This window comes from Mastigoproctus giganteus, chromosome 13, assembly GCF_048544385.1.
Source record: "Mastigoproctus giganteus isolate SK-2022 chromosome 13, ASM4854438v1, whole genome shotgun sequence".
Classification (NCBI taxonomy): domain Eukaryota; kingdom Metazoa; phylum Arthropoda; class Arachnida; order Uropygi; family Thelyphonidae; genus Mastigoproctus; species Mastigoproctus giganteus.
Genome location: NC_143587.1, coordinates 10,258,492 through 10,283,302, shown reverse-complemented (window position 1 = coordinate 10,283,302; position 24,811 = coordinate 10,258,492). Strand labels below are relative to the sequence as shown.

General features: G+C 39.2%; 1 protein-coding gene across 1 annotated transcript in view; it reads left to right on the top strand.

Moving 5' to 3' along the window:
* Rme-8 (receptor mediated endocytosis 8) overlaps positions 1-24,811 on the top strand; it is a 699,549-nt gene that overhangs the window by 422,533 nt on the left and 252,205 nt on the right. Inside the window, exons 34-35 of the mRNA XM_090387774.1 lie at positions 2,303-2,438; positions 14,197-14,381. Coding sequence (XP_090243900.1) covers positions 2,303-2,438; positions 14,197-14,381 — 321 coding nt within the window. The remainder of the gene's footprint in view (positions 1-2,302; positions 2,439-14,196; positions 14,382-24,811) is intronic.

Below are 24,811 nucleotides of genomic sequence, written 5' to 3'. Positions count from 1 at the left end.
GTTTAATTGAAAGCTCACCCCGTTTGCATTTACCCATCATTTTTGAGATTTCTAAACAAAAAAAAAAGTTTTGTTATTCCTGACATAAATAATGAAACAATTTTTCTCTTTGCGGTGCGACGAAACACAACAATCAAAGCGACTCACTAAAACAAACTAAACATTTGTTCTCTCTCTCTCTCTCTCTCTCTCTCTCTCTCTCTCTCTCTCTCTCTCTCTCTCTCTCTCTCTCTCTCTCTGTGTCAGTGTTGGGTATGAAGACAGTGGGGGTTGTAAGATAATAATCTCTGTGACAACTTTATAATGCCCTGTTTGTCGCTTATTTACGACTTGCAAAACATCTGTTTATACCTATTCTAGTTATTACTTGAATTTTATGATTTCTGGTTTATTTATTTTTTATTATTATTTTTGATTTGTGGTCTTGAACTGTCCCAGTTAAACCGATCCCGGTAAGTCAAGAGTCTGCTGTATAACTAAAATTCAATGCCTAACAACTTGATTTCAATGCCAGCAGTGAATGTTTTGACACATTGTCTTGGAAGGTTCTTGTATTACTCATCCATGCCTTTGGTATATGTTGTAATTGCTACATGGTATTTAACAGATACTATGTGGTAGAAGTTGACAGTTTAAATAAATTTAAGGCAGAGCTAGACAAACATTTCGAGCAAATGGATGGGTGAAATGGGATTTTTTTTTTTTTTTTTTGGCTGATGCTGTATAAGCTTGCTTTCTTGCATCAAATGCCTATGCTAATGCTAGAGTAAAAACATAAAAACATGCTTGTACAGTCAGTCCTCGTATAACGTGTTTACACTACACGAATTCGATCATACACGATTTATAAATAGGGAACTGATATCTTATATAACACGAACTGAATTCACTTATGCACGATTCGCCTTTGTGTTTACAAGAAATGGCAGTCAAAAGTAGAATCACCCCAACCGAATGCAACACGATAGGAATGAAGAGAAGATTCTGAAAATGTATTTATGTTTTTTTATATCAGTGAAGGAGAAACACATTTCGCCATAATAACGTAAAAACCAACACAATTCCAGCTATCGGTATAATTGCAAATGCAATTAGATTGCGTTTACTACCAGTTTATAACAGATTCCACTAGCAGAAATGCAACTGGAAATTGTTTTTATTGTTTTATGGTAGTAACCCCTAGAAATGTGCTTTAGTAAAATGTGAGGTGTTAATAGTGTATCTCTGCCTTTACTGTGTTGTTTATTCAGTTGCTACACGCGTGCAGCTTTGTTTATGTGTGTCTATCATGCCTCCTCGTTTTGTAATTGTGCTTTATTCCCTAAAAATGAGTAAAATACTTAAAAGGTGTGAAAAGGAAGCATCCTGGTGAAGACACTGCAGATTCAGAGAGAAAAAGAAAAGCAATATCGATAAACAGAGGCGGACTGGGTCAAAAATTCTTATCCGGGAAAATTTGTAGTGGCCTCATACTATGGTTTATGGCCAAAATCACACCGGCCTCTGGCCCACTGAGGTTTTGCCGGTAAGGCTTATGGCCAGTCCACCTCTGTCAATAGAGAAAAAATATGAAATTGTGAAACTCTTTGAGCGAAATGAAAGACCATGTGATACTGCACGTGCTACAGACCTAAATGAGGCAACGCCGAGAATTACAAAGAACGCAGAGAAAATAAAAACAACTTTCATAGCAGGAACAACTCAAAGTGTAATTAAAATCCATTAGATTAAGACACAAAGAATTGGAAGAGATGGAACGGCTGTCATCTGTTTGGATAGAAAATCAAACAAAAAACAAGTTTGCTTAGGATAGAAGCAAAAGCATTAGCAATATTTTATTACATAATAGTCGTTATTTATTGTGTTTGGTAATGTTTTGGCTACAAATGTGTGTTCATCTTGGGTGGTCGGCACCTAACCCTATTTTTCCCATAGGGCCTGTTGTTTATATTGCACGATTTTGCATTGCACGAGGGTTTCTAGGAACACAACTATTGTGCTATACGAGGACTGACTATACTTTGTGTCATAGCTTCGACTGACTAAACAAGACTCCATCAACCATGTAAAACTAAATTTGACCATGTTAATCAAAAATGGTTGCATTTTTTTTTGATCATGTAAAAGCAAAACTATGTTAATCGTGCTCTTTAAGAATTTATTGGCAAATGGGTTTTAGGTACATCAACAAGTTTTAATGTTTTAGGTACATCAACAAGAGATTAAATGAATCTCAACATATATATTAATATTCCTACTTAAAATTATACTTTCTTCAGAAATTTTTGTTATCTGTGTTTAGGAAGTATTTGAGATGGTTAACAAAGCATATGAGTTCCTCTGTAGTAAATCTGCCCGACAATGTGAGGGTCCTGACCCCCAAAATATTGTGCTGATTCTTCGTACCCAGACTATACTCTTCAGTCGGTACCATGAGGGTAAGATAATTTTGAAACTATAATAAACAGTCATTAATGTAATAAAAGCATTTATGAATATAATTTAAATATATATTTATGTGAAGATGGAATTACATATTTTATGTTTGCATAATAAATTTACTGAATGATGAAGAGAAACTTGTATGTGACATAATCTGAAGAAAACCAACTGGAGGTTCAAGATCATTCACCAACTCCCTCTTCTGTTCCACATAATTTATGGCACCAACTGCTGAAAGTGACTAATTGTTATTCTTAGACCAGTGGTTTGTTGATAAGAATTGGTGTTAATGTTGGATGAGTGCAATGTTCAGAAGCTGGTGAATGACCTTGACCACCTGTTAATTTCTTCCTAACTATACCTTTCGCAGTTTGCTTGTAAAATTTCCTGGAAGTGTATTTTATGGTTTTTATGAAAAGCTTTTTTTTATGAATCTTCTTTTATGTTTATTGAATGTTTGTGTTTTTCCAGACTATAACTTTTACACTTTGCCTGTAAAATTTATAGCAAATGTTTTTTCATGGCTTTTACAAAAAAAAGCGGTTTCGATAAATTTCAGTCATGTTTTGTTATGTGTTTGAATATTTTTATGTGCCATGTTTCTGAATAAAGATCTACAGAAGCGATGATCATTATACATTATCATCCATATATTGTTACGGCAACAAGATCTAGATAAATTAGGTAGATGGACTGAGAAGCTGCAATTGGAGTTTAAAATTGACCAATGCAAGGTACTTTACATGGGGAGCAGTAATCACAGATTATCCCACACTCAGGTCATTGTAGAGTGAAAAATATCTGGGAGTAATTGTGCATTCAGATATGAAGTTGTTTGAGCAGTGCAGACTGGCTGTCAGGTCAGCTACAGTTTTGCTCATGGAGTTTGTAAATGATCATAGGAATTTTTCCAGCAAGGGTAAGGAAGTGATGATCCCATTGTATAAGCCAATGGTTAGGCCACTTCTTGAGTACTTCATAGAGGTCTGGAAGCCTGGATTTAGAAAGGACATGTATCTGTTGGAATGGCTGCAGAGAAGTGCAACAAGATTGGTGAGGGGAGCAAAAGGATGGTCTTACCAGGAAAGGCTACAGTTTTGCAAATTGCAGAATCTGGAGACCAGGCACCTGCGAGGAGATCTGATTGAGGTGTTTCAGCCCTTGAATCAATTGAGTAATCTCAGTGCCGATGTAATCCTTCCTCTTGCTTGCTTAGACTAAATACAAGCAGGGGCATAAATTCAGATAGAGAAGGATGGTTGCAAATTTCAATGTGCATAATGTTGCCTTCAGCCAGAGGATGGTTGATTGTTGGAACAAACTTGCATCTGGTGCTGTAGAGGTGGGTAGTTTGAATAAATTCAGGATAAACTATATATCCTATTAGAAAGAAGATGGGCAGACAGGTGAAATGTGTTGGCTTTGTTATAAGCTTTCTTTCTTGGATTATTTGCCACTAATACTAATATTGTTGAGAAAAAAATTTTTTCATCCAAGTTTCTTGCGACGACCGACTAACTGGTTAAAATAAATTTATTAAAATAAATAAATGATATATACATAAGATAAAACAGAGATAAAATAAGATAAGTGTTAAAATATAATATAATAAAAGCGTTAAAATACATAGAAGCTTTTGAGGCGCAGTGCCTCTTCATCAGCTGGTTGGTGAATGGTGTACTTCAGTATATATTGATGGTTACATTAGCAAAAGTCAGCTGGGCATGATCATGCATCACGAGCCTGGTGTCGGTAAAACAGAATTGCGTACATGTGCTGGCGGTCATCGCACTTCAATACAGTGCATCGCACTTCAATACAGTGCGATGACCGCCAGCACTCATCGCACTGCAATACAGTACATTCTATAATAGGGTGTAAGGGCACTCCCCTTGTGTGATTCATAGTACTATTATTGGTAGCTATGTACAGTGCTTCACACCATGAGCGCTGGCTGTAATCATGTGAATAGTTGACGATTTCAATATCCCATCGGGGATCAAGATTGTGCTGCTGAACCCAGTAATGCTTGGCGACTGCGAAGCATTCAAAATTATCAGTTCGCAGAGCCACCTCATGCTCAGAATCCCGGTCTTTCAATCTTCTACCTCACTCACCTACATAACACCCCCCCGATCCAGACAAATAATGCGGTATAAGGAACCACTCCATAGGAAAGGAGGAATAGATGTTTTCACCTTAAAAATAACAGAATGTAATTTCCTCCCCGGAAGTTGCACACATTGTATATGATGGAGATACAAAATCCTATCAAGACGTTCTGATACGCCTGGGTATTAGCATTAGTAGAGGCATATGATGCAAGAAAGCAAGCTTATGCAGCATCAGCCAAAAAAAAAAAAAAAAAAAAAAAAACACGCTCCCATTTCACCCCTCCATTCGTTCCAAGTACCTGTCCAACTCAGCCTTAAATTTATTTAGGCTATTAACTTCCAAAACAAAGGATGGAAGTCTGTTCCACCAACCACCCACTGGCTAAAGGCAAACTTCCGCACATCTATCCTACATCTGTATCTCTAAGGTTGGGGTTAAACGCACCACAAGTTTAGACAAATACACCAACCGTTTAAATAAACTGATTTAATGATAAAATAATACTGGATAGTATACTGAATTGATACAATAAAAACTGTAAAATAATAATTTACAAAAACTGAGATACTTTACAACAAATAAAATTGAATTGATGAATTTTAAAATGCATTAAAAATATAAATTTAAAAGTGATAAAACACCATTGAATATTTCGGGGGCATCCGCCTCCTTTCTCAACAATAATGAAGTTCAAACGACACAACCTTAAATATCAGACCCACGGCACAAGTGTTTGACCAGGTGCATGTTCAACACTCCCTTTACGCGTGCTGGAACCGGAAATGGTCTGGGAGCGTGGCAAATTAAAACGTTTGTCTCTGGCAAGGACCACAGCCTCCAAAAGGGGGTGGAGCTAAACTCCCCTATCTCTATTCATACTATTGTTACCAGATGACCCAATTCACAAACTGTCCAGCCACTTGCGGTCCCAGAATCTATGTGCCCGGTCAAGGATGACAGCATTCTCAGGGGATACCTGATGTTGTTTCTCCCAATAGTGTTCGGCTGTGGTGGACTTATTGAGTTCTGCAGTCTATATAGCTCTCGTATGTTCCCCCAAGACCATCCTTAAGTCGTCGCCCTGTCTTCCCCACAATCCGGGCATTTGATCTCATCTATGCACAAAGCAAATGTTCCACTACGACCCATAGTTTCCTTTATTGATAGCCCCACTTATGCTCTATCTAAATTTCTGGCACAGCTGATTGCCCCGGTAGTTGGTCGTTCTACGTTGATCATTAAAGATAGTGTGGAGTTCGTGAATTTTGTAAAGTGTCAAAATATAGGAGAGGATGAGACTATGATGTCGTTGGATGTTGTATCATTATTCACGTGTATCCCCATAGCGGACGGGGTAGAATGTGTCAAGTTGGCCTTGCAGAAGGATGATTATTTAAGTGCTAGATCTCACCTAAATATGGAAGATGTATGCTGTGGTGTTGAATTATGTCTTTCAAGTACTACCTTGGTATTTCAAGGAGTGATGTATAAGCAGGTTCACGGCACAGCTATGGGTTCTCCAATCAGCGCTATTGTCACAAACTTAGCCATGGAAGAATTAGAGAATAGGATTTTTGCAAGGTTGGAGTTCCCTATGCGTAAGTCGAAACAATATGTGGATGACACGTTCACTATAGTAAAAAAGGGGAGAGAGAGGAAGATGTGGTTTGTTTTCTCAATGGTTCCTCTCCTTTCATACAATTTACCTCAGAGGTAGAAGTAGATGTTACATCCTACCATTCTTGGATGTAATGGTGTACAGGGAAGGCCCCAGACTTAGAACTAAGGTCTATAGGAAATCAATGTGTAAGGGCCAGTACACGCATTATAAGTCAGCTCAGACTGCCCAACATAAAAATAGTGTGGCTAGGGCTCTTATGGGTAGGGTGAAGACACATTGTAGTACCTCTGAGGAGGGAGAGATAGAAATTAGGCAAGTTATGACGGATCTTATGAAATGTGGTTACCCCCAGAGGGTCATTGATAAATATAATAGAGAAGTGGAGCATAATCAAGTAGTTCGGCCTGCACCGCTTGCCACAGTTTATATTCCCTACGGGCTTGTCCGATCGCATTGCGAGGATGCTTTGTGACTTTAAGACACGCTGTGTGCAGCTCCCGGGTTGGAGATTGCACACAGTGGTGTCACAGGTCAAAGATCCCATTACTAGGGATTCTAGTAGTGTGGTCGTAGATGAGGTCAAATGCTTTTTTGTGGGGAACGGTACGTGGGGGGGGAGACAGAGCAGCGACTTAAGGAACGTCTGGGGGAACATACGAGAGCTATACAGACCGCAGAACTCAATAAGTCTGCCATAGCTGAAAACTATTGGGAGAAACAACTTCCGGTATTCCCTGAGAATGCTGTCACCCTTGACCGGCGCATAGATTCTGGGACTGCAAGTGGCTGGAGAGTTTGTGGATTGGGTCATCTGGTAACAATAGTATGAATAGAGATGGGGAGTTCGGCTCCACCCCCTTTTGGAGACTGTGGACCTTGCCAGAGACAAATGTTTTAATTTGCCACGCTCCAGACCATTTCCGGTTAAGCCTCTGGCCTCCACAGAGTTCTGTGCCAAACAAAGTACACAACACGGAGATCGGGGAAACCCCTGATGCCATCGGACTACTAACACACTTTACTTGTCCACTCCTCAACTTCTCATGTAACCTGTTAGTAGGGATCCACCTGTATGACTACTAAACCAATAAAGATGAGCTATCAGTATGAAAATAAGCTGGTCAAATTAAGTAATTATAACTTATTAATATTAGAATTGGAATAGCAGAAAATTAGTTCAATATAATAACAGAAAAGTAGGTATCAAAGCAAAGAGCATGAATATAAATGAGCTGCAGCTAAGCTATAATTATAAATTGATTTATTCTGGAAGGTAATATACAGCAATACCCCATATAGCACTGATAATTGGTACCGAAACTGTTCCATGCTATATGAAACCGTGCTTATTGAGAAAGTGTCTATAAACAAAACCAGAGAAAGTGTCTATAAACAAAATAAACAAAACCAGAGAAAGTGTCTATAAACAAATTATAATAAATATATAAACAATTTGCACTTGATAGCTAATTAAAAGGATTTGAAATAAAAAAATATTGCAAAAATTTTATTAATTAAAAGATAAAATCATGAGAGATGAGAAAAAAGCTTTATTGTGTATTTAGGTATTTCAATAATAGTCTGGTGAAGTTGTCTCTTCTTTTTCTCGAGATTACAACTCATGGATAATTAACAAGTGGCAAAGACTATCTCTTTGTAGCATCGAATCCCATCTTGTAAAATTTGCCGTATCTTCATACTGCGTTCAACATTCCGATCTCCATTCATAATTGCCTCCCAGGCCATGTCAACTCCCCGCCCCAAAAAACTTTCTCCAATTCTTCTGGCAAAAATTCTTTTGTTGCCACTTCAGTGTTATCCACTTCAGAATTGGTTTGCTCTTTTTCATATGCAGTTTGCTCATCAATTTCAAGGAGTTGCATCATCTAAGTCATTTGCATGTCAATCACTGCAGTCACGTACATTGTTAGTGTCCAAAGTTTCAAATCACAAATCTTTCCCGAACTTCACAGTGTCTTTGGCACTGTGAAGATCGGAAGATCACAAGTTCAGTTATCTGAACTTGTGATTCAGAACCAGTGAAATCATTTGCCAAATGGGGTGAAACATTTGTACAGTGTGATAAACTGATGATGTTACAACAGTAAATTCTAAGTGGAAAGCATTCAAGGAATTAATCGTGGAAGCTACTAAAAATTTCATACCTATTAAGAAATATTGTTCAAGGTTTAGGCCTAAATGGTTATCTAATGAACTAACGAGACTCGTAATAGAGAAGAAAAATGCATGGGATGCATATAAATTATCAAGCGACTCAGAAGCCTATGGCAGATATAAGCTAGTCTGCAATCAGATGACAAAGGAGGTTAGGCAGGGGAAGGCAGATTACGAGAAATCTTTGGCAAAGGATGCTAAGAAAAACAGCAAGGATTTCTTTACTTATATAAACTCTAAAAGGAAGGGGATGAATCTGATTGGTCCACTTCACATCGATGGTTCGACTGTTGATGATCCTGTTCAGATAGCAAACAAACTGAATGTGTATTTTGCATCTACAATTTTGTACATTCACACACGAGGAGTTTTTAAGGTTTGGAAATGGCAGAAGGTTATCAAATTGTAGCAGGATACTTAATGATTTTGTAATAACTGAAAGCAAAGTGGAGGAGAAATTGTTGAAGTTAAACATAAGAAAAGCACCTGGGGTGGATGGGATCTATCCAGTTATATTAAAGGAGGCGGCAAAGCAACTAAGCAAACCCTTAGCCATAATTATGAGAGCATCCTTGGACTCAGGAGAGGTTCCCACGGATTGGAGATGTGCAGATGTATCCCCAATTCACAAAGGAGGATCGAAGGGGTAACACGAGTAATTACAGACCAGTTAGTTTAACTTCTGTTCCAGGTAAAATAATGGAGTCACTGGTTAAAGATGCATTGCAGGATCATCCAGACAAGACTGCAGCAATAATTCAGACACAGCATGGGTTTGTTAAGGGAAAGTCTTGTCTGGCAAATCTGATAGGATATTATGATGTGGTTACAAAGGAACTGGATGCAAAAAATAATTTTGATATCATATATTTGGATTTCAGGAAAGCTTTTGACACTGTTGCGCACGGAAGACTATTGTACAAATTGGAGCAGAATGGTATTAAGGGTAAGTTGCTATAATGGATAAAAGGATGGTTAAGTGGGAGAAGACAGAGGGTGGTAATCAATGGGTGCTGCTCTTCTTGGACAATGATATTGATGAAGGTATATCAGGCTTAATGTCGAAGTTGGCAGATTATTATTATTATTATTATTAATATCCATATGATGCAAGGAAGCCTAAGGCTTATGCTGCACCAGGAAAAAAAAAAAAAAAGTTCCCGAGTAACCCTGAGAGAGAGAGAGAGAGAGAATCACCAAGAAAGAGAAGAATGATGATATCCAGCTCAAGACCCTGGGTGTGCCAAGCCCATACTCACCAGATGTGAGCCCCCGGGGTTATGATACATAGGTTGTTAATGACATTAATGGCAGTGTGCTACTGCAACAGGATCCAGATAATTTTGGCAGATGGGCTAAGAAGTGGCAACTGAACTTTAACCTTGACAAATGCAAAGTACTGCATATGGGTAGAAGTAACCCCAGAGAAACGTACCAACTGTGTGGTACTACACTTAAGGTGGTAGAAATGAAAAAGACCTGGGAGTAATTGTGCAGTCAGATATGAAGTTTTCTGAGCAATGCAGACAGGGTGCCAGGGCAGGTCATGGGGTTTTGTCAATGGTATATAGGAATTTTGCTAGCAGGGAAAAGAAGGTGATTATCCCTCTGTATAAGGCAATGGTCAGGCCGCGCCTTGAGTACTGTGTACAGGTCTGGAGGCCTCATTTTAGGAAGGATGAAGATTTACTTGAGTGTGTACAGAGAAGGGCAACAAGAATGGTGAGGGGAATGAAGGGATCCTCTTACCAAGAGAGAGGCTTAAGTTCTGCAAATTGCAGTGGCTGGAGACTAGGCACCTGCGCGGTGATTGGGTTGAGCACGCTGAATTCTGATGGGATCCTTCCACTTGTTCAGATTACGAACCTAAGGGGACATAAATTCAAATTAAGAAAAGACAGATGTAGATTAATATGCGGAAATTTGCCTTTAGCCAGCAGGTGGTTAATTGCTGGAACAAACTTCCATCTGTCGTTGTGGAAGTTCATAGATTGAATAAATTTATGGAGGAACTGGACAGGCATTTGGAGGGAATGGTGTGATTTTTTTTTTTTTTTTTTTGGCTGATGCTGCATAAGCTCATACACTTGCTTTCTTGCATCAAATGCCACTGCTACTACTACTACATGCTGCCAAAGAGAAGGCATGTTGTTGGCAGTGAGTTTTAGCCAAATTAAAGTGGTAAAAAATAAATTTTGGAATGAAAAGTTTGAAAATATATCAGGATGGAATTAAGAATACTGAACATTGTTGCACATTAGCATTAGCATTAGTAGAGGCATATGATGCAAGAAAGCAAGCTTATTCAGCATCAGCCAAAAAAAAAAAAAAAAAAAAACACCACTCCCATTTCACCCCTCCGTTCGCTCGAAATACCTGTCCAGTTGAGCCTTAAATTTGTTTAGGCTATCAACTTCAACAACAAGTGATGGAAGTCAGTTCCACCAACCAACCACCCGCTGGCCAAAGGCAAATTTCCGCACATCTATCCAACATCCGTCCTTCCTCAATTTGAATTTATGCCCTCTAAGCTGATTATTCTGAGCAAGATGAAGAATCCCATTGGCATTGAGCATGCTCAAACCATTCAAAGCCTTATACACCTCTATCAGATCACCTCGCCGGTGCCTAGTCTCCAGACTGTAATTTGCAAAACTTAAGCCTTTCTTCGTAAGAGCAACCCTTTGTTCCATTCACTAATCTTGTTGCCCTTCTCTGTACCCGTTCCAGCAGCTCTACATCCTTCTTGAAATGAGGCCTCCAGACCTGTATACAGTACTCAAGATGTGGCCTAACCATTGCCTTATACAAGGGAATAATCACCTCCTTATCCCTGCTAGAAAAATTCCTGTATATCGTTGACAAGACACCATGAGCTACTCTTGCAGCTCGTCTGCACTGCTCAGAGAACTTCATATCTGCCTGCACAATTACCCCCAGGTCCTTTTCATTCTCCACCACTGTCAGTGTAGTACCGCAGAGTTGATACGTTGCTCTGGGGTTACTGTTTCGCATATGTAGTACTTTACATTTGTCAATGTTAAACTTCATTTGCCACCTCTCAGCCCATCTGTTCAACCTTTCCAGATCCTGTTGCAGCAGCATAGCGTCAGTGGTGTCCTTAACAACCCTGCCAACCTTTGTATCATCTGCAAACTTGGACATTAAACTTGATATCCCATCATTAATATCATTCATAAACACTGAAAACAACAACGGACCCAACACTGAACCCTGAGGAACTCCACTAATAACATTAGTCCACGTTGAGCAGTGTCCTTTGATTACCACTGTCTGTCTTCTGCCACTCAACCATCCCCTTATCCATAGCAGCAATTTGCCTCCAATGCCACACTACTCCAATTTGTGCAGCAGTCTTCCATGTGCAACAGTATCAAAAGCCTTTCTAAGATCCAAATATATAATATCAAAGTTATTCCCTGCATCCAGTTCTTTTGTGACTACATCATAGTATCCAATCAAATTGGTCAGGCAAGACCTGCCCTTAACAAAACCATGCTGCGTCTGAGCTGTAACTGAATTCTTGTCTAGATGATCCTGCAGTGCTTCTTTAACCAGTGCCTCCATTAATTTACCTGGAACAGAAGTTAAACTAACAGGTCTATAATTACTTGTGTCAGCCTTTGATCCTCCTTTGTGAATTGGGGTTACATTTGCACATCTCCAGTCTATGGAAACCTCCCCTGAGTCCAAAGAAGCTCTCATAATTATGGCTAGGGGTTTGCTTACTTCCTTTGCTGCCTCCTTTAATATAACTGGATAGATCCCATCCACCCCAGGTGCCTTTTTTATGTTTATCCTCAACAATCTCTCCTCCACTTTCCTCTCAGTTATTACAAAATCATCCAGCTCACTGCCAATGTTTACTTTACCTACATCATTCTCCTTCCTGAATAACTCCTCATGCGTGAATGTAGATGCAAAATACTTGTTTAGATTGTTAGCCACCTGAGCAGGATCCTCAACTGTTGAACCATCAATATCCAGTGGACCAATCTGATTCATCCCTTTCCTTCTTGAGTTTAAATAGGTAAAGAACTCTTTTCTGTTTTTCTTTGCATCCTTTGCCGAGGATTTTTCGTAGTCTGCCTTTGCCTGCCTAATCTCCTTTGTGACTTGGTTACAGACCAACTTATATCTATCATAGGTTCCATGTCACCCATTAATTTGTATGTATCCCATGCATTTTTCTTCTCTGCCACATGTCTCATTAGTTCATCTGAACCATTTAGGCCTAAACCTTGAACAATATTTCTTACATTGCCGCTGACTGCCTGAGGCTATTAGCGCATGGGAGACAATAGAGTTGGCACTGCAGTATATATGTACTCATGCCTAGGCTATTGATTGATTTTTAATATGTACAGTAAATTTTCGACTTAAACTTAATTGAAAATTGTGTTATAACCCATGCTGTTTGAAGCTGTGCTAAGTAAGGTATTGCTGTACAATACAATGATATAGCAATATTTTTTAGTGTAGGCCTGATAAATTCACATCTGATGTGCATGGATAATTAACAAGTGGCAAAGACTAATATCTGTCTCTCTCATTATGATAGTTATCATATAATTCTTTTTTCTTACTGTTATATACTCTTTTATTTTAAATCTATTCAGTTTCTTTTAGTGTATATTTCTTTAGCTGTAGGATATCCTCACCTCATAATTTTAATCTCTGACCAGTGTGCCATGATAGGCAGTTGCAGTCAGATATATTATTTATGTAAAGATATTCTCTCTCTCTCTCTCTCTCTCTCTCTCTCTCTCTCTCTCTCTCTCTCTCTCTCTCTCTCTCTCTCATTTGGGCAACAAAATTTTAATTGGCTACTAAACATCCAGTATAGTTAATATGGAAAAAATTTAAGATGGAAAGTTGTCTATGCACATGGTCCAGTTGAAGGCTTAGAAAAGATGAAATAGAAGAGTTCTTTAATGTCCCTAAAAGGGCAGTGGAATCTAATGAAAAAGAAGGAATACTATTGATTGGAGCTTTAAGTAGCAGAGTAGGATATGATAACGATGTCTAAATTTGATATATGTATAGAGAATTTGGAATGAAAATTAGTTACTAAGCTCAAACATTATGAAAGCTGAGAGAGACAAGGAAAAACTTAGAATGTAGACTAATTAACCTATTAACTAATTTAAATGAACTCATTAATTTTTGCTTTTTCTTAATTTCTTTAATATATTGTAAAATTTAATTTTAATAAAAATTATTTTCTGTGATTATAATTTTTACAATGGTTCTTACAAAATCATTGTCCTAGGATCAAAGTATTCAATATGGTCCGAAGATTGTGAACTAAGATGGAAATGGCCATAGGTAATTCCCACATGAACCATGAGTTGATCACTTGCATAGCCTGTGGCATGTATTAAAAGGTTTATTTTGTTTCTGATCATAGCTCAACTGATGATTCTCTTTGTTCCCAATCTCAAATTAAAATTTGGTGCATTACTTGCTTTAGAGATAAATGTAGCTTGGAGTTCATCAGGGACTCAGGATTGTAGTAACTTGCCAAGTGAAGAACACCAATTTGGGCCCCACAACAGCATAATCAAGTATGTACTGCTCTAGTCCAAAAGAATTTAGTTCTATTGGGAGATTCCATTGTCAGGGAAACATGTAACATTTTTTGTAATAAGGATAGGTATACTAGACCCACAGTATATTCTGAGAGAGAGAGAGAGAGAGAGAGAGAGAGAGAGAGAGAGAGAGAGAGAGAGAAAATAAATAATTGATTTATGTGCTTTGCCCAGCTGAATTGTATTATAGAAAAATAGAGGCCTAATTCATTTACTTATGAATTTGTCTAGAACTTCATCCTTATAAGTATGCAGGATATCCAATGCTTGTGAAGACCATCACAATGGAAACACAAGACAAGCAGTTGTTCTCAAAATCTGCTCCTCTCTTGGCAGCTGCAGTAGAAACAGCTTATCATACAGTTCATTGTTCAGCACTGAATGCAGAAGAATTGAGAAGAGAAGGAGGTTTGGAGGTGTGTTGCTATTATTTTCTATGACTCATTAAATTTTGTTTTGGTTTTATCAGTAGTTTTTCTATATAAGCTGCTCTACCATTAATATCCAAACACCTCCCCCACCCTATTGATAGTTAGTCACATCCTGCCCATCCAAATATACTCGTAAACCTTCACGGAGCCTAGTAAGATTGTGAATTCAAGGTGCCACAATTGGAGTTAGACTTCTAGTTTGGAATGATGATAGGGTGCCACATAGGCAATCGGTCTGTATATGACATTTCAGCCGCATTCCTAGGTTTACAATTGGCATGATCTGCAAATAGATTTGGACTGATGCTGAAACCTTCACAAAACGTCCCAAAAAAACTCAAGTTGAGGGAGCGTGACAGGAGAGAGAGATTCCTGCAAAGAAACATTCACTCAGAATGCAAGTTAACGTCGCAACACACACAGTGAGACAATTGAGTTACACACATTCTTGTTTATACTCCGACATGACCACTAGGTCAGTGGAGTTTACAATATATTAATATAAACATTAATCATATTTAACAGTTACAGGCTTGAATCCAGTCCACTCAAAGAGTGTGTGTGCTACTTCATTCTCACTCCTGACCATTCGGCTATATCACCACTATGGTGCACAGGGCACTGCATGATATGGGTTACCACAGTCATGAAACCATCCACAAACCACTAATCACCTTGACTAACTAATGCCAAACACCATCTAGTTTTTTGTAAGGACTACCATTCTTGGACCATAGAGCAGTGAAAAGCTGTGTGTTGGAGTGATGGATCGTGGTACATGATCTACCAGTCTGATGATTGTGTCTGGTGTGGTGGGTGCCTGGAGGATGCTAACCACTGGACTATATCATCCCAACAATGCCTAAAGTTTGGTAGAGGCAGCATTGATGGTCTGGGACTGTTGGAGCTGGTCTGAGAGAAGGCTGAGGAACCCTCCAAGAGCACAAGTCCCAGAATAATGGTGCCCGGCAACCCAAAGGTCGCGGGTTCGATTCCCGCCTCGGGCTTGGATCAAAGTACTGCAAAAACCTTGGGAGGTGCAATATGGCCACAGAAGCCGATGCGCCAACAACTACCAAATCAAACCCAGAATAATGGTGCAGGAATCTGGTAGATTTCATGGTTTGGCTGGAACTGTTGGTTGTTTTGGACAAACCATGAATGCTGAGGTCTTCTAGATGTCCTGTACAGTAGTGCATTTCCTATATTAAGGCAGTACATCGAGGACGGTCCAGACCTCTATCAGCAGGGTAACAATCCCACATGATGCTGCTGCTGCTTGCTTGCGACAGATGGGTTTGAGGATATGAGTGATTGAAAATTTGGATTATGCAGCATGCCTAAATAGTGATTATCGTTGAGCTCGGTTCAGATTTTTCCTAATCTTGTGGAACCCTTTGTAAGGGTTGCAGCATCCAGTTGAGAACCATTGCTGTAGAGGACCTCTGGGATAAATTGGATCATCAGGTGCACGTGAAGAGAGACTGCCCAAAAAACAGAGCTCAATTGTTTGCCTCCTTGAAGGCCAAATGGCAGAAAATATCTGAGAAAATTTACAAAAAAACTGGGGAACAGTGTTTCCATAGAAACTTGTAGATGTCATAAAGGCTAAAGGATTCACATTATTAGTTTTCCTGTAAATAAAAGTTATTGTAGATATGCAGGTGTGTGGATATTAATGGTAGAGCAGTGTATTTGTTTTATCAGTATACAGCAATCCCTTGATTTAATACATTTTATAATTTGACACCACATTTCAGATAACACAGGTTTAAAATTGATTTAGTGCAGTTTTCCCATGCACTGTGTGCACATGTCATACAAGCAAGTATTGATCACACTAGGACAGGTGCAGCCAAATCAATGTGGCTTCACCTGTTCTATTGTAGCATGTTTGCCTATTGTTTCTCCATTACATATTTTATATTAAATATGTCTTTATGTGACATATTTTATATTAAATATGTCTCAATAACTGTGGACAAAAGGAAGGAGGTGAATAGTAGCAGTGATAAAAAGAAACAAAAGTTGCCTGCTTTAGAAGATAAATTCGAAATAAAAAATGTGGTTGATAGCAAAGCAAAAATTGGTCAAGACTTTGGAATAAATGCCTTACCTGTACACAATATTTTTAGAAAATCAGATCAATATAAGGGAATGCATCAAATTCAGTAGAAATGCAGACAACTAGAAATAGAAGCATTGCAGTGATTGAGATGGTGCATCTTTTGGTCTATAGGGAATTCATTTTTGATTTTAATCAAAAATGAATTCCCTATAGACCAAAAGATTTTGATTTTAATCCCTATAGACCAAAAGATTTTGATTTTAATCAAAATCTTTTGGTCTATAGGGATTAAAATCAAAATCAGCAGTTTGGCTATCAAAGTGAAAGAAAGCATTAAGTCTTTTCTCAACTGTGAAAGAAAATGGAACAAAAAACATGATTCAAGCTACAACTGAAGAACATTTTTTTCCCTAGTTCTGGATGATTTGAATGTGAGAAGATAAATTCACACTTTTATTAGGATGTAATGTGAAATTGAAACCAGTGTTTGCGTATATCATTCACAGAACTCCAAGGCACTTAAAGGCTGTAACAAATGATCACTACCAGTAATTTGGTACACTAATAAAAAGGGCATGGGTTACCAAAAGACTATTCAAAGATTGGCTTTCCACCTATTTTTGCCCAATAGTTGAAAAATATTTTAAGAATAACAATCTTGATATTAAAGCCTTATTGATTTTGGATAATGCTCCTGGTCATCCCACTGCATTTGGTGACTGCAGTGGGATGACCACTGTATGATAATGTTTAAGTGATATTTTTACTAGCAAATACTACATCATGTTGCAGCCCTTGGACAAGGGTGTACCCCTCAAGGCTTATTATGTTAGAATGTTTGTACATGCAATTGAGGTTACAGCAGGAGAAAATGCAATTTAATTGGTAAAATTCTGGAAACACATAATATAAAAGATTGACAGCTAGCCATAGGAGAGCTGCCATGTTGTGCAAATGATCTTGATGACTTTCCAGCTCAAACTATTATTGAAGAAATAACTGACAGTGGAAGAGAGCTAGGTATTTAGATGAATTAAACACTTCAAATGTCCTTGAATTGCTTGAATCTCATACAGAAGAATTCATAATAATGAACTTATTAATTTTGAATAATTATGTGCTTTTGAAGATTAGGACAATTATGAGTAGATGAAAATGAACTGTTGAAAGAGTTCACTTTAAAAGAATTCAATGAAATTTTTTGCAATCTTTCAGCTTTAAAACGATAAATTATGGATGTAGGTCTGCTGAAATGTGGAAAAAGATAATATCTGCCACAGAAAAATGTATGAGGAGAAGGAAAATAACATGGTTTTCAAACTTCGCTATTGAAGTATTTTTCCAAAAAATAAATTCTATAATTTTTCACACCTTTTATGTATACAGGGTGTCTCAAAAATATTGGTACAAACGTTTAGGGGAGGTAGGTAACATCTAAAGGAATGTGAATTACATAGGAACCCATAACTGGAAACGTCACAGGAAAGTAGTAGCAGAGGCACAAGAAGGAGAAATGACACAAGACAGTAATTAGTGGCAAACATTCATTTGACATAATATTAACAATGCAGTATGAGATGAATGCATTTCATGATGTTACAACAGATGCGCGAAGGTTCCACCATGAGACGCGATGCATGCGTGACACCGACGCAGCATGGATTGGCGGACATGGTCGAACACACCTGGAATTTCTTTGATAGTAGCGCAGACGAGTCTCTCCACAGGCGATTCATACACGATAGATTTGAGGGGGGCCCCCACAGAAAGAAATCAAGGCTCGATAAATCAGGTGAACGTGGGGGCCAGGCAACGGGTCGACCCTGGCCAATCCATCAATGCGCAAAATGTCTGTTCACATTGTCACGAACACACCTTCCATAATGAGCACGCGCCCCGTCATGTTGAAACCAAATGTTGCATTTCACATTTGCTGGAACATCGTCAAGTAACCCTGGTAGGACTTGTTCAAGAAAGATCCGATATTTAGCGGAGTTCATGTGGTAACAGGTATGGGCCGACTAAGCAGTCACCGACCATACCTGCCAACCCACGCATTTATTGCGAAGCGATGTAGTGCTGCATGGGGGATGCACACCGTGTGGGTTGTCGTGAGCCCACACATGAGCATTGTGCTGATTGAATAAGCCTTCCTGAGTGAAATAAGCCTCATCCGTGAACAAAACATAGGCTGGAAAATTCAAGTCTTGAACACTTTCTTGCAGAAACCACTGTGCAAAAGCCACACATGCAGAATGATCTTGGGGGGGGAGCAGTAACTGAACCCTTTGGAGATGAAAAGGGTGTAAGGAATCGTCGTGCCAGACACACTGTACACTGCAACGAGACACTCCTAAGGCAGAAGCAACGGCACGTGTGCTGGTAGTAGGATTATTCTGGACAGAATTCAATACACTTTTTTCCATGGCGGGAGTTCGCGTCGAACGTGATCTGCCTGCACTACTCCTGTTACCTCTAAATGACCCACAATCGCACAAATTTTGATGCACATGCACAAACAAAGGGTGGTCCAGTACATGTCTGTCTGGGAAGCGTTCTCCATAAATTCGTTGAGCGACTTGTCCATTGCCCTCTGCTGCTAATCAATATACTAGGTGCATGTCTGCCAGCTCACAGTTCGTATATCGATGCATGCTCTTCGTGCGGCGACTACTGCTTAAATGAGTAAACCAGAAATTTTCCCTCTTGCTAACTGATGAACAGTGCAGTCTACCGACTTACGGTGATGTTTCTGGTTGTGGGTTCCTATGCGATTCACATTCCTTTAGATGTTACCTACCTCCCCTAAACGTTTGTACCAATATTTTTGAGACACCCTGTATATCTATATGCTTTTGTTTCAAATAAACTTTTGACTAATGAAAACATTTTTTAATCCTTTGCATTCATATTACTGATTTTGAGGTCTTATTCTCTCAGTCTCTCAAGTAAGTGAATAGTAGTATTCCAAGCTGAGCTTGCTACCCAGGAGTCTAAAACACTGATGGAACTGATATTCAGGTGACATTCAAGTAAATGGACCTAATTTCGGCAAGGTCCAGTCATTCTGCGTCAGCCAAATCCTCTGCTTGCACCTTCATGATGGTGCAACTGGTAGTAACTCTGAGTATAATCCCTATGTGAAAATCCTGACATACAGTACCTAGCACACTGTAGGTGTCTACCTAAGTACAAACCAACATAAGCAGGGTTCAAGGTGTGGCACCCACACAACATGGAGGAATGCTGCCCATCCGGATTACCAGGCAATACTAGCAGGTGGATGACCCTCATCATCCAATGCAATACCACCATTTAATGGTGGCTTGAAGTGGTGGAAATCATGTTTAGTCTCCAGAGTAAAGCTCCGGCAACTCTCCCGTCTATTCCATCATGCAGTGTGATTGATATCTTGAGATTAGGATGGACATCATGGCAAGTCCAATCTTCCTTACATTTTTGATTGTATAGCCCTAAAACAGTGTTTGCAGGCTGCTAGAAAGTCAACCGGACCGAATGTATTGGTAATGTCTAGGAGACTTCCAGATCAACTAGCATATAATCTCACTTATTCTACTCTGCCAGACAGTGACCGGAGGAAGTCCGAGTAGTGTTTGTTTGCAGGGAGGCATTGTCAAGAATATGTTATTAGCAGAGGCATATGCAAGAAAGCAAGCTTATATAGTATCAGCCAAATAAAAAAATAAAATAAACCTTCCCATTTCACCCATCCACTCACTCCAAATGCTTGTCTAGTTCTGCCTTCAACTTATTTAAGTTGTCGACCTCCACTATAACAAATGGAAGATTGCTCCAACTATCAACCACCTGCTGGCTAAAGGAAAATTTCTGAAAATTTCGCATCAATTCTACAATTGTCTTTCCTCAATTTTAATTTATGTCCCCTCAGATGAGTAATCTGAGCAAGAGAAAGAATCCCATCAGCATTCAGCTAAAACCATTCAAGGATCACCTCGCAGGTGCCTAGTCCCCAAATGCTGCAATTAGCAGAACTTAAACCTTTCTTCGTAAGCGCACCCCCCTTTGTTCCCCTCACCAGTCTTGTTACCCGTCTCCGTACTCATTCTAGCAACTCTACATCCTTCCTAAAATGAAGCCTCCAGACCTGTATGCAGTATTCAAGGTGTGGCCTGACAATTACCTTATACAAGAGGACAATCACCTCATTATCCCTCCTAACATAATTCCTGTATGTCATGACACCATGAGCTACTCTTGCAGCCTGTCTGCACTGCTCAGAAAACTTCATATCTAACTTCACAATTACCCCCAGATCCTTTTCATTCTCCACTATCCTCAGCATAGAACCACACAGTCGGTACTTTACTCTGGGGTTACTGCTACCCATATGCAGTACCTTACATTTGTCAATGTTAAACTTCAATTGCCACCTCTCAGCACATCTGCTCAATTTTTCTAGATTCTGTTGCAGTAGCATACTGTCTTCAGTGTTATTAACAACCCTACCAACCTTCGTATCGTCTGCAAATTTGGACATATACCTTCATCAATATCATTGATAAATACAGAAAACAGCAAGGGGCCCAACACTGAACTCTACTAATAACATTATTCCATTGATTATCACTCTGTGTTCTTACACTCAACCATCCCTGTATCCATTGTAGCAACTTACCCTTACATACTTCTCCAATTTGTATGGTAGTCTTCATTGTGAAATAGTATCAAAAGCTTTCCTAAAATTCAAGTATATGATATCAAAATTATTTTTTTGCATCCAGGTCCTTTGTGCCACATCATAGTATCCAGTCAGATTTGTCAGACAAGATTTCCACTTAATAAACCCATTTCGTGTCTGAACTATAACTGCATTCTTGTCTAGATGATCCTGCACTGCTTCCTTAACCAGTGACTCCATTATTTTCACTGCAACAGAAGTTAAACTAACAGGTCTGTAATTACTTGTGCCACCATTTGATCCCCTTTTGTGAATTGGGAACACATTTGCACATCTCCAGTCCATGGAATCTCCAGCTTAGTCCAAGAAAGCTCTCATAATTATGGTTAAGGGTTTGCTTACCTCCTTTGCTGCTTCCTTTAATATAACTGGATAGATGCCATCCATCCCAGGTGCCTTTCTTATGTTCACCTTTGACAATATCTCCTCCACTTTGCTCTAAGTTATTACAAAATCATTTAACTCCTTGCTAGAGTTTGATAAGAGTTTGTCTGCTAGAGTTTGTCAGGCCTCCTCTTCCCTACAAACTTTCTTGTGTGAATATAGATGCAAAATACTCATTCATTGTCAGTTGTTCATTTACCTACAAGAATACCGGACAATCCTAATCATACAGCCAATACGCTTCATCTTTTTCTCACAAACAACCCTTCTAAGTACAAGGTTGAAGTGAGAGGCCCTTTAAGCACTTCAGATCACAACTTGGTGATTGTCTCTTCTCCAATGGAACCTTTATCTCATGGCTATTCCCAACCTCGTATTGTTTGGCATTACAAGAATGCAAAATGGGATGACCTGCGAGACTTCTTTTCTTCTTTTCCTTGGTCTGATTACTGTTTCAAAACTTCTGATGTCAACGTTTGCTCAGATCGTGTCAGTGAAATTATTCTTGCAGGAATGGAATCCTTTATCCCACACTCCACTTTAAAATCTCGTCCTTTATCTAAACCTTGGTTTTCCAATAAATGTGCTAAGGCTGTTCAAGAGAAGAATGTTGTATATCTAATTGGCTTGTTTCTAATTCTTCAGTTTCATTTTCTGCGTACACCAAAGCTCGCAACAATTGTAAAGCAGTTATTAATCAGTCCAAACTAGAGTTTGAACAGGCTAAGAGTAGAAAACTTGCTTCTTGCCCTAATGGTAGCCGAGCATTCTGGTCTCTTGCCAAAGCTATTGGCCGCAAGTTTTGCCCATCTCTGCTCCCACCTCTGTCCAAACCAGATGGTTCTGTTGTCACTTCAGCCAAGGATAAAGCTGACCTGCTAGCATCCCATTTTTCTTCGAGCTCATGTATTAATGATCTTGGTAAAACACCTCCCACCATTCCTAACACGCTCCATTCAATGCCTCCTGTGGTCTTCCATCAAAAGGATATCAGAAGGATTTTGATGAATCTTGATGCTAAGAAAGCTCCAGGTCCTGAAGGTATTTCTCCACTTGTTCTCAAAACCTGTGCTCCTGAACTTACTCCTATTCTTTGCCGCCTTTTTTCACTTTCTTATTCCAAAGGTGTTTTTCCTTCTGCTTGGAAATTTGCTCATATCCAGCCAGTTCCTAAAAAGGGTGACAAATCCCTCCCATCCAATTATCGTCCCATTGCAATTACTTCTACTCTTTCTAAAGTAATGGAGAAATCAATTAACCGCCAACTCTTAAACTACCTAGAAACCTTCCGTCTGATCAACGATCGCCAGTATGGATTCCGTCAGTGTCGATCCACTGGTGATATTCTGGCTTATGTTACCCATTTATGGACTAATTCAATGGAAAGGTTCGGTGTGACACACAAGTAGTTGCTCTTGACATCTCAAAGGCTTTTGATCGTGTTTGGCATAAAGGTCTTCTAAACAAGCTTCCATCTTATGGTTTGCCAACTGTTTTTAGTAATTGGTTATCCAGTTTTCTCTCTGATCGCTCACTGAGGGTGATGGTAGATGGCTCTCTGTCTTCTAACTTCTCCACTAATGCCGGTGTCCCCCAAGGTTCAGTTCTTTCCCGCACTCTTTTCCTCTTGTATATCAATGACCTTCTTCCATTGACTGGAAATCCTATCCATAGTTTTGCCGATGATAGCACATTGCATTCAACTTTCCATTTTGAGAAACCTTGTCCAGCTCAATCAGCTTCAAGTTCTCGAAAATCTGCTGCCAATTCCTTAAATGCGGATCTTCAGGTAATTCTCCAGTGGGGCAAAGACAACTTAGTTGATTTCAACCCTTCTAAAACTCAATCTTGTCTTATATCTCGCAAAAAGGATTCTTCTGCTCCTATGCTTATCTTTAATGACACTCCGATTTCTAGGCAAAATGATATATCTCTTTTGGGGATTACCCTGACTTCTAATCTCTCTCTTGGCACAAGCACATTACAAATATTGCTTCCTCTGCATCTAAAAAACTTGGTTTTCTCTTTCGCTCTCGGCGTTACTTTTCTCCCAAACAGCTGCTCACTCTGTATAAATCACAAATCCGCCCTGCCATGGAATATTGTTCCCACATCTGGGGTGGTGCCCCCAAAACCTCTCTCAGGCTTCTTGATTCCATTCAGAAGAGGGTAGTTAGGTTAATTAATGATTCATCTCTAACAGAGTCTCTCCACTCGCTTTCTCATAGACGCACTGTTTCTGCTGCATGCCTCTTCTACAGATACTTCCATGGGCACTGTTCTTCTGAATTGGTTTCTATAATTCCCGCTCTCTCTTTCAAAACAGTCCGAACACGTGCCGCCACCAGCCAACATCCATTTACTGTCCAACTTCAAACCCACAGAACCAACTTTTCATCTTCCTCATTTATCCATTCAACTGCCGTTTTCTGGAACAACCTTCCTTCATACGTATTTCCTGAAAATTACAATCTACAGAAGTTCAAGTGCAATATCAACAAATATCTTCTTTCGTCTTCTCAACCTCCGGTACTAAGTACTGTAGGTTATAATACCTCTCGTGTTTGGGGTTCTCATAAAAAAAAAAAAAAAAAAAAAAAGTTACCTCAGCAGTTTCATCAGCAAAAGAACACAAATATACATGGTCCCAGTTCTAATCTCGCTGATATCTATTTCCTCTTACAGTCTCCCAAAACCCATGCACTTTTTCTGACAGAATCCTAGTTTATCAGTTGATTCAACCACTGCTCATCTTTTTTGTCCTAATTATTCACTATATGGTTCCTTTCACTTCAAAGATGATACTAGTGCATATATCTGTTCTAATATTCCCTGTCAGAGACTTAGTAATCTGGAATTTCCTCTTTTCGATCTTCTGTAGCTTAAAATCTCTCTACCCCATTTCGTGAAATTCAACTGTTGCCTGTATCATTCTTCCAACTCTACTAACCACTTGAAACTCTTTGACTTCCTCTCTTTGCAACTTGACTTTCTCCAGTCCAACTTTTCTAACAGTGAGGTAATTTTCCTTTGTGATTTTAATGTTCACAACTCCAGCCGGCTTCCATTTTCTGGTCACACGGACCCAGCTGGTCGAGATGTTGAGGCTTTTGCAATTAATTATCACCTCACACAAATTATTCATTTACATTCCAGAACACCAGACAATCCTAACCACATAGCCAACATGCTTGATCAACCCTTCTAAGTACAGAGCAACCCAAACAACCCTTCTAAGTACAC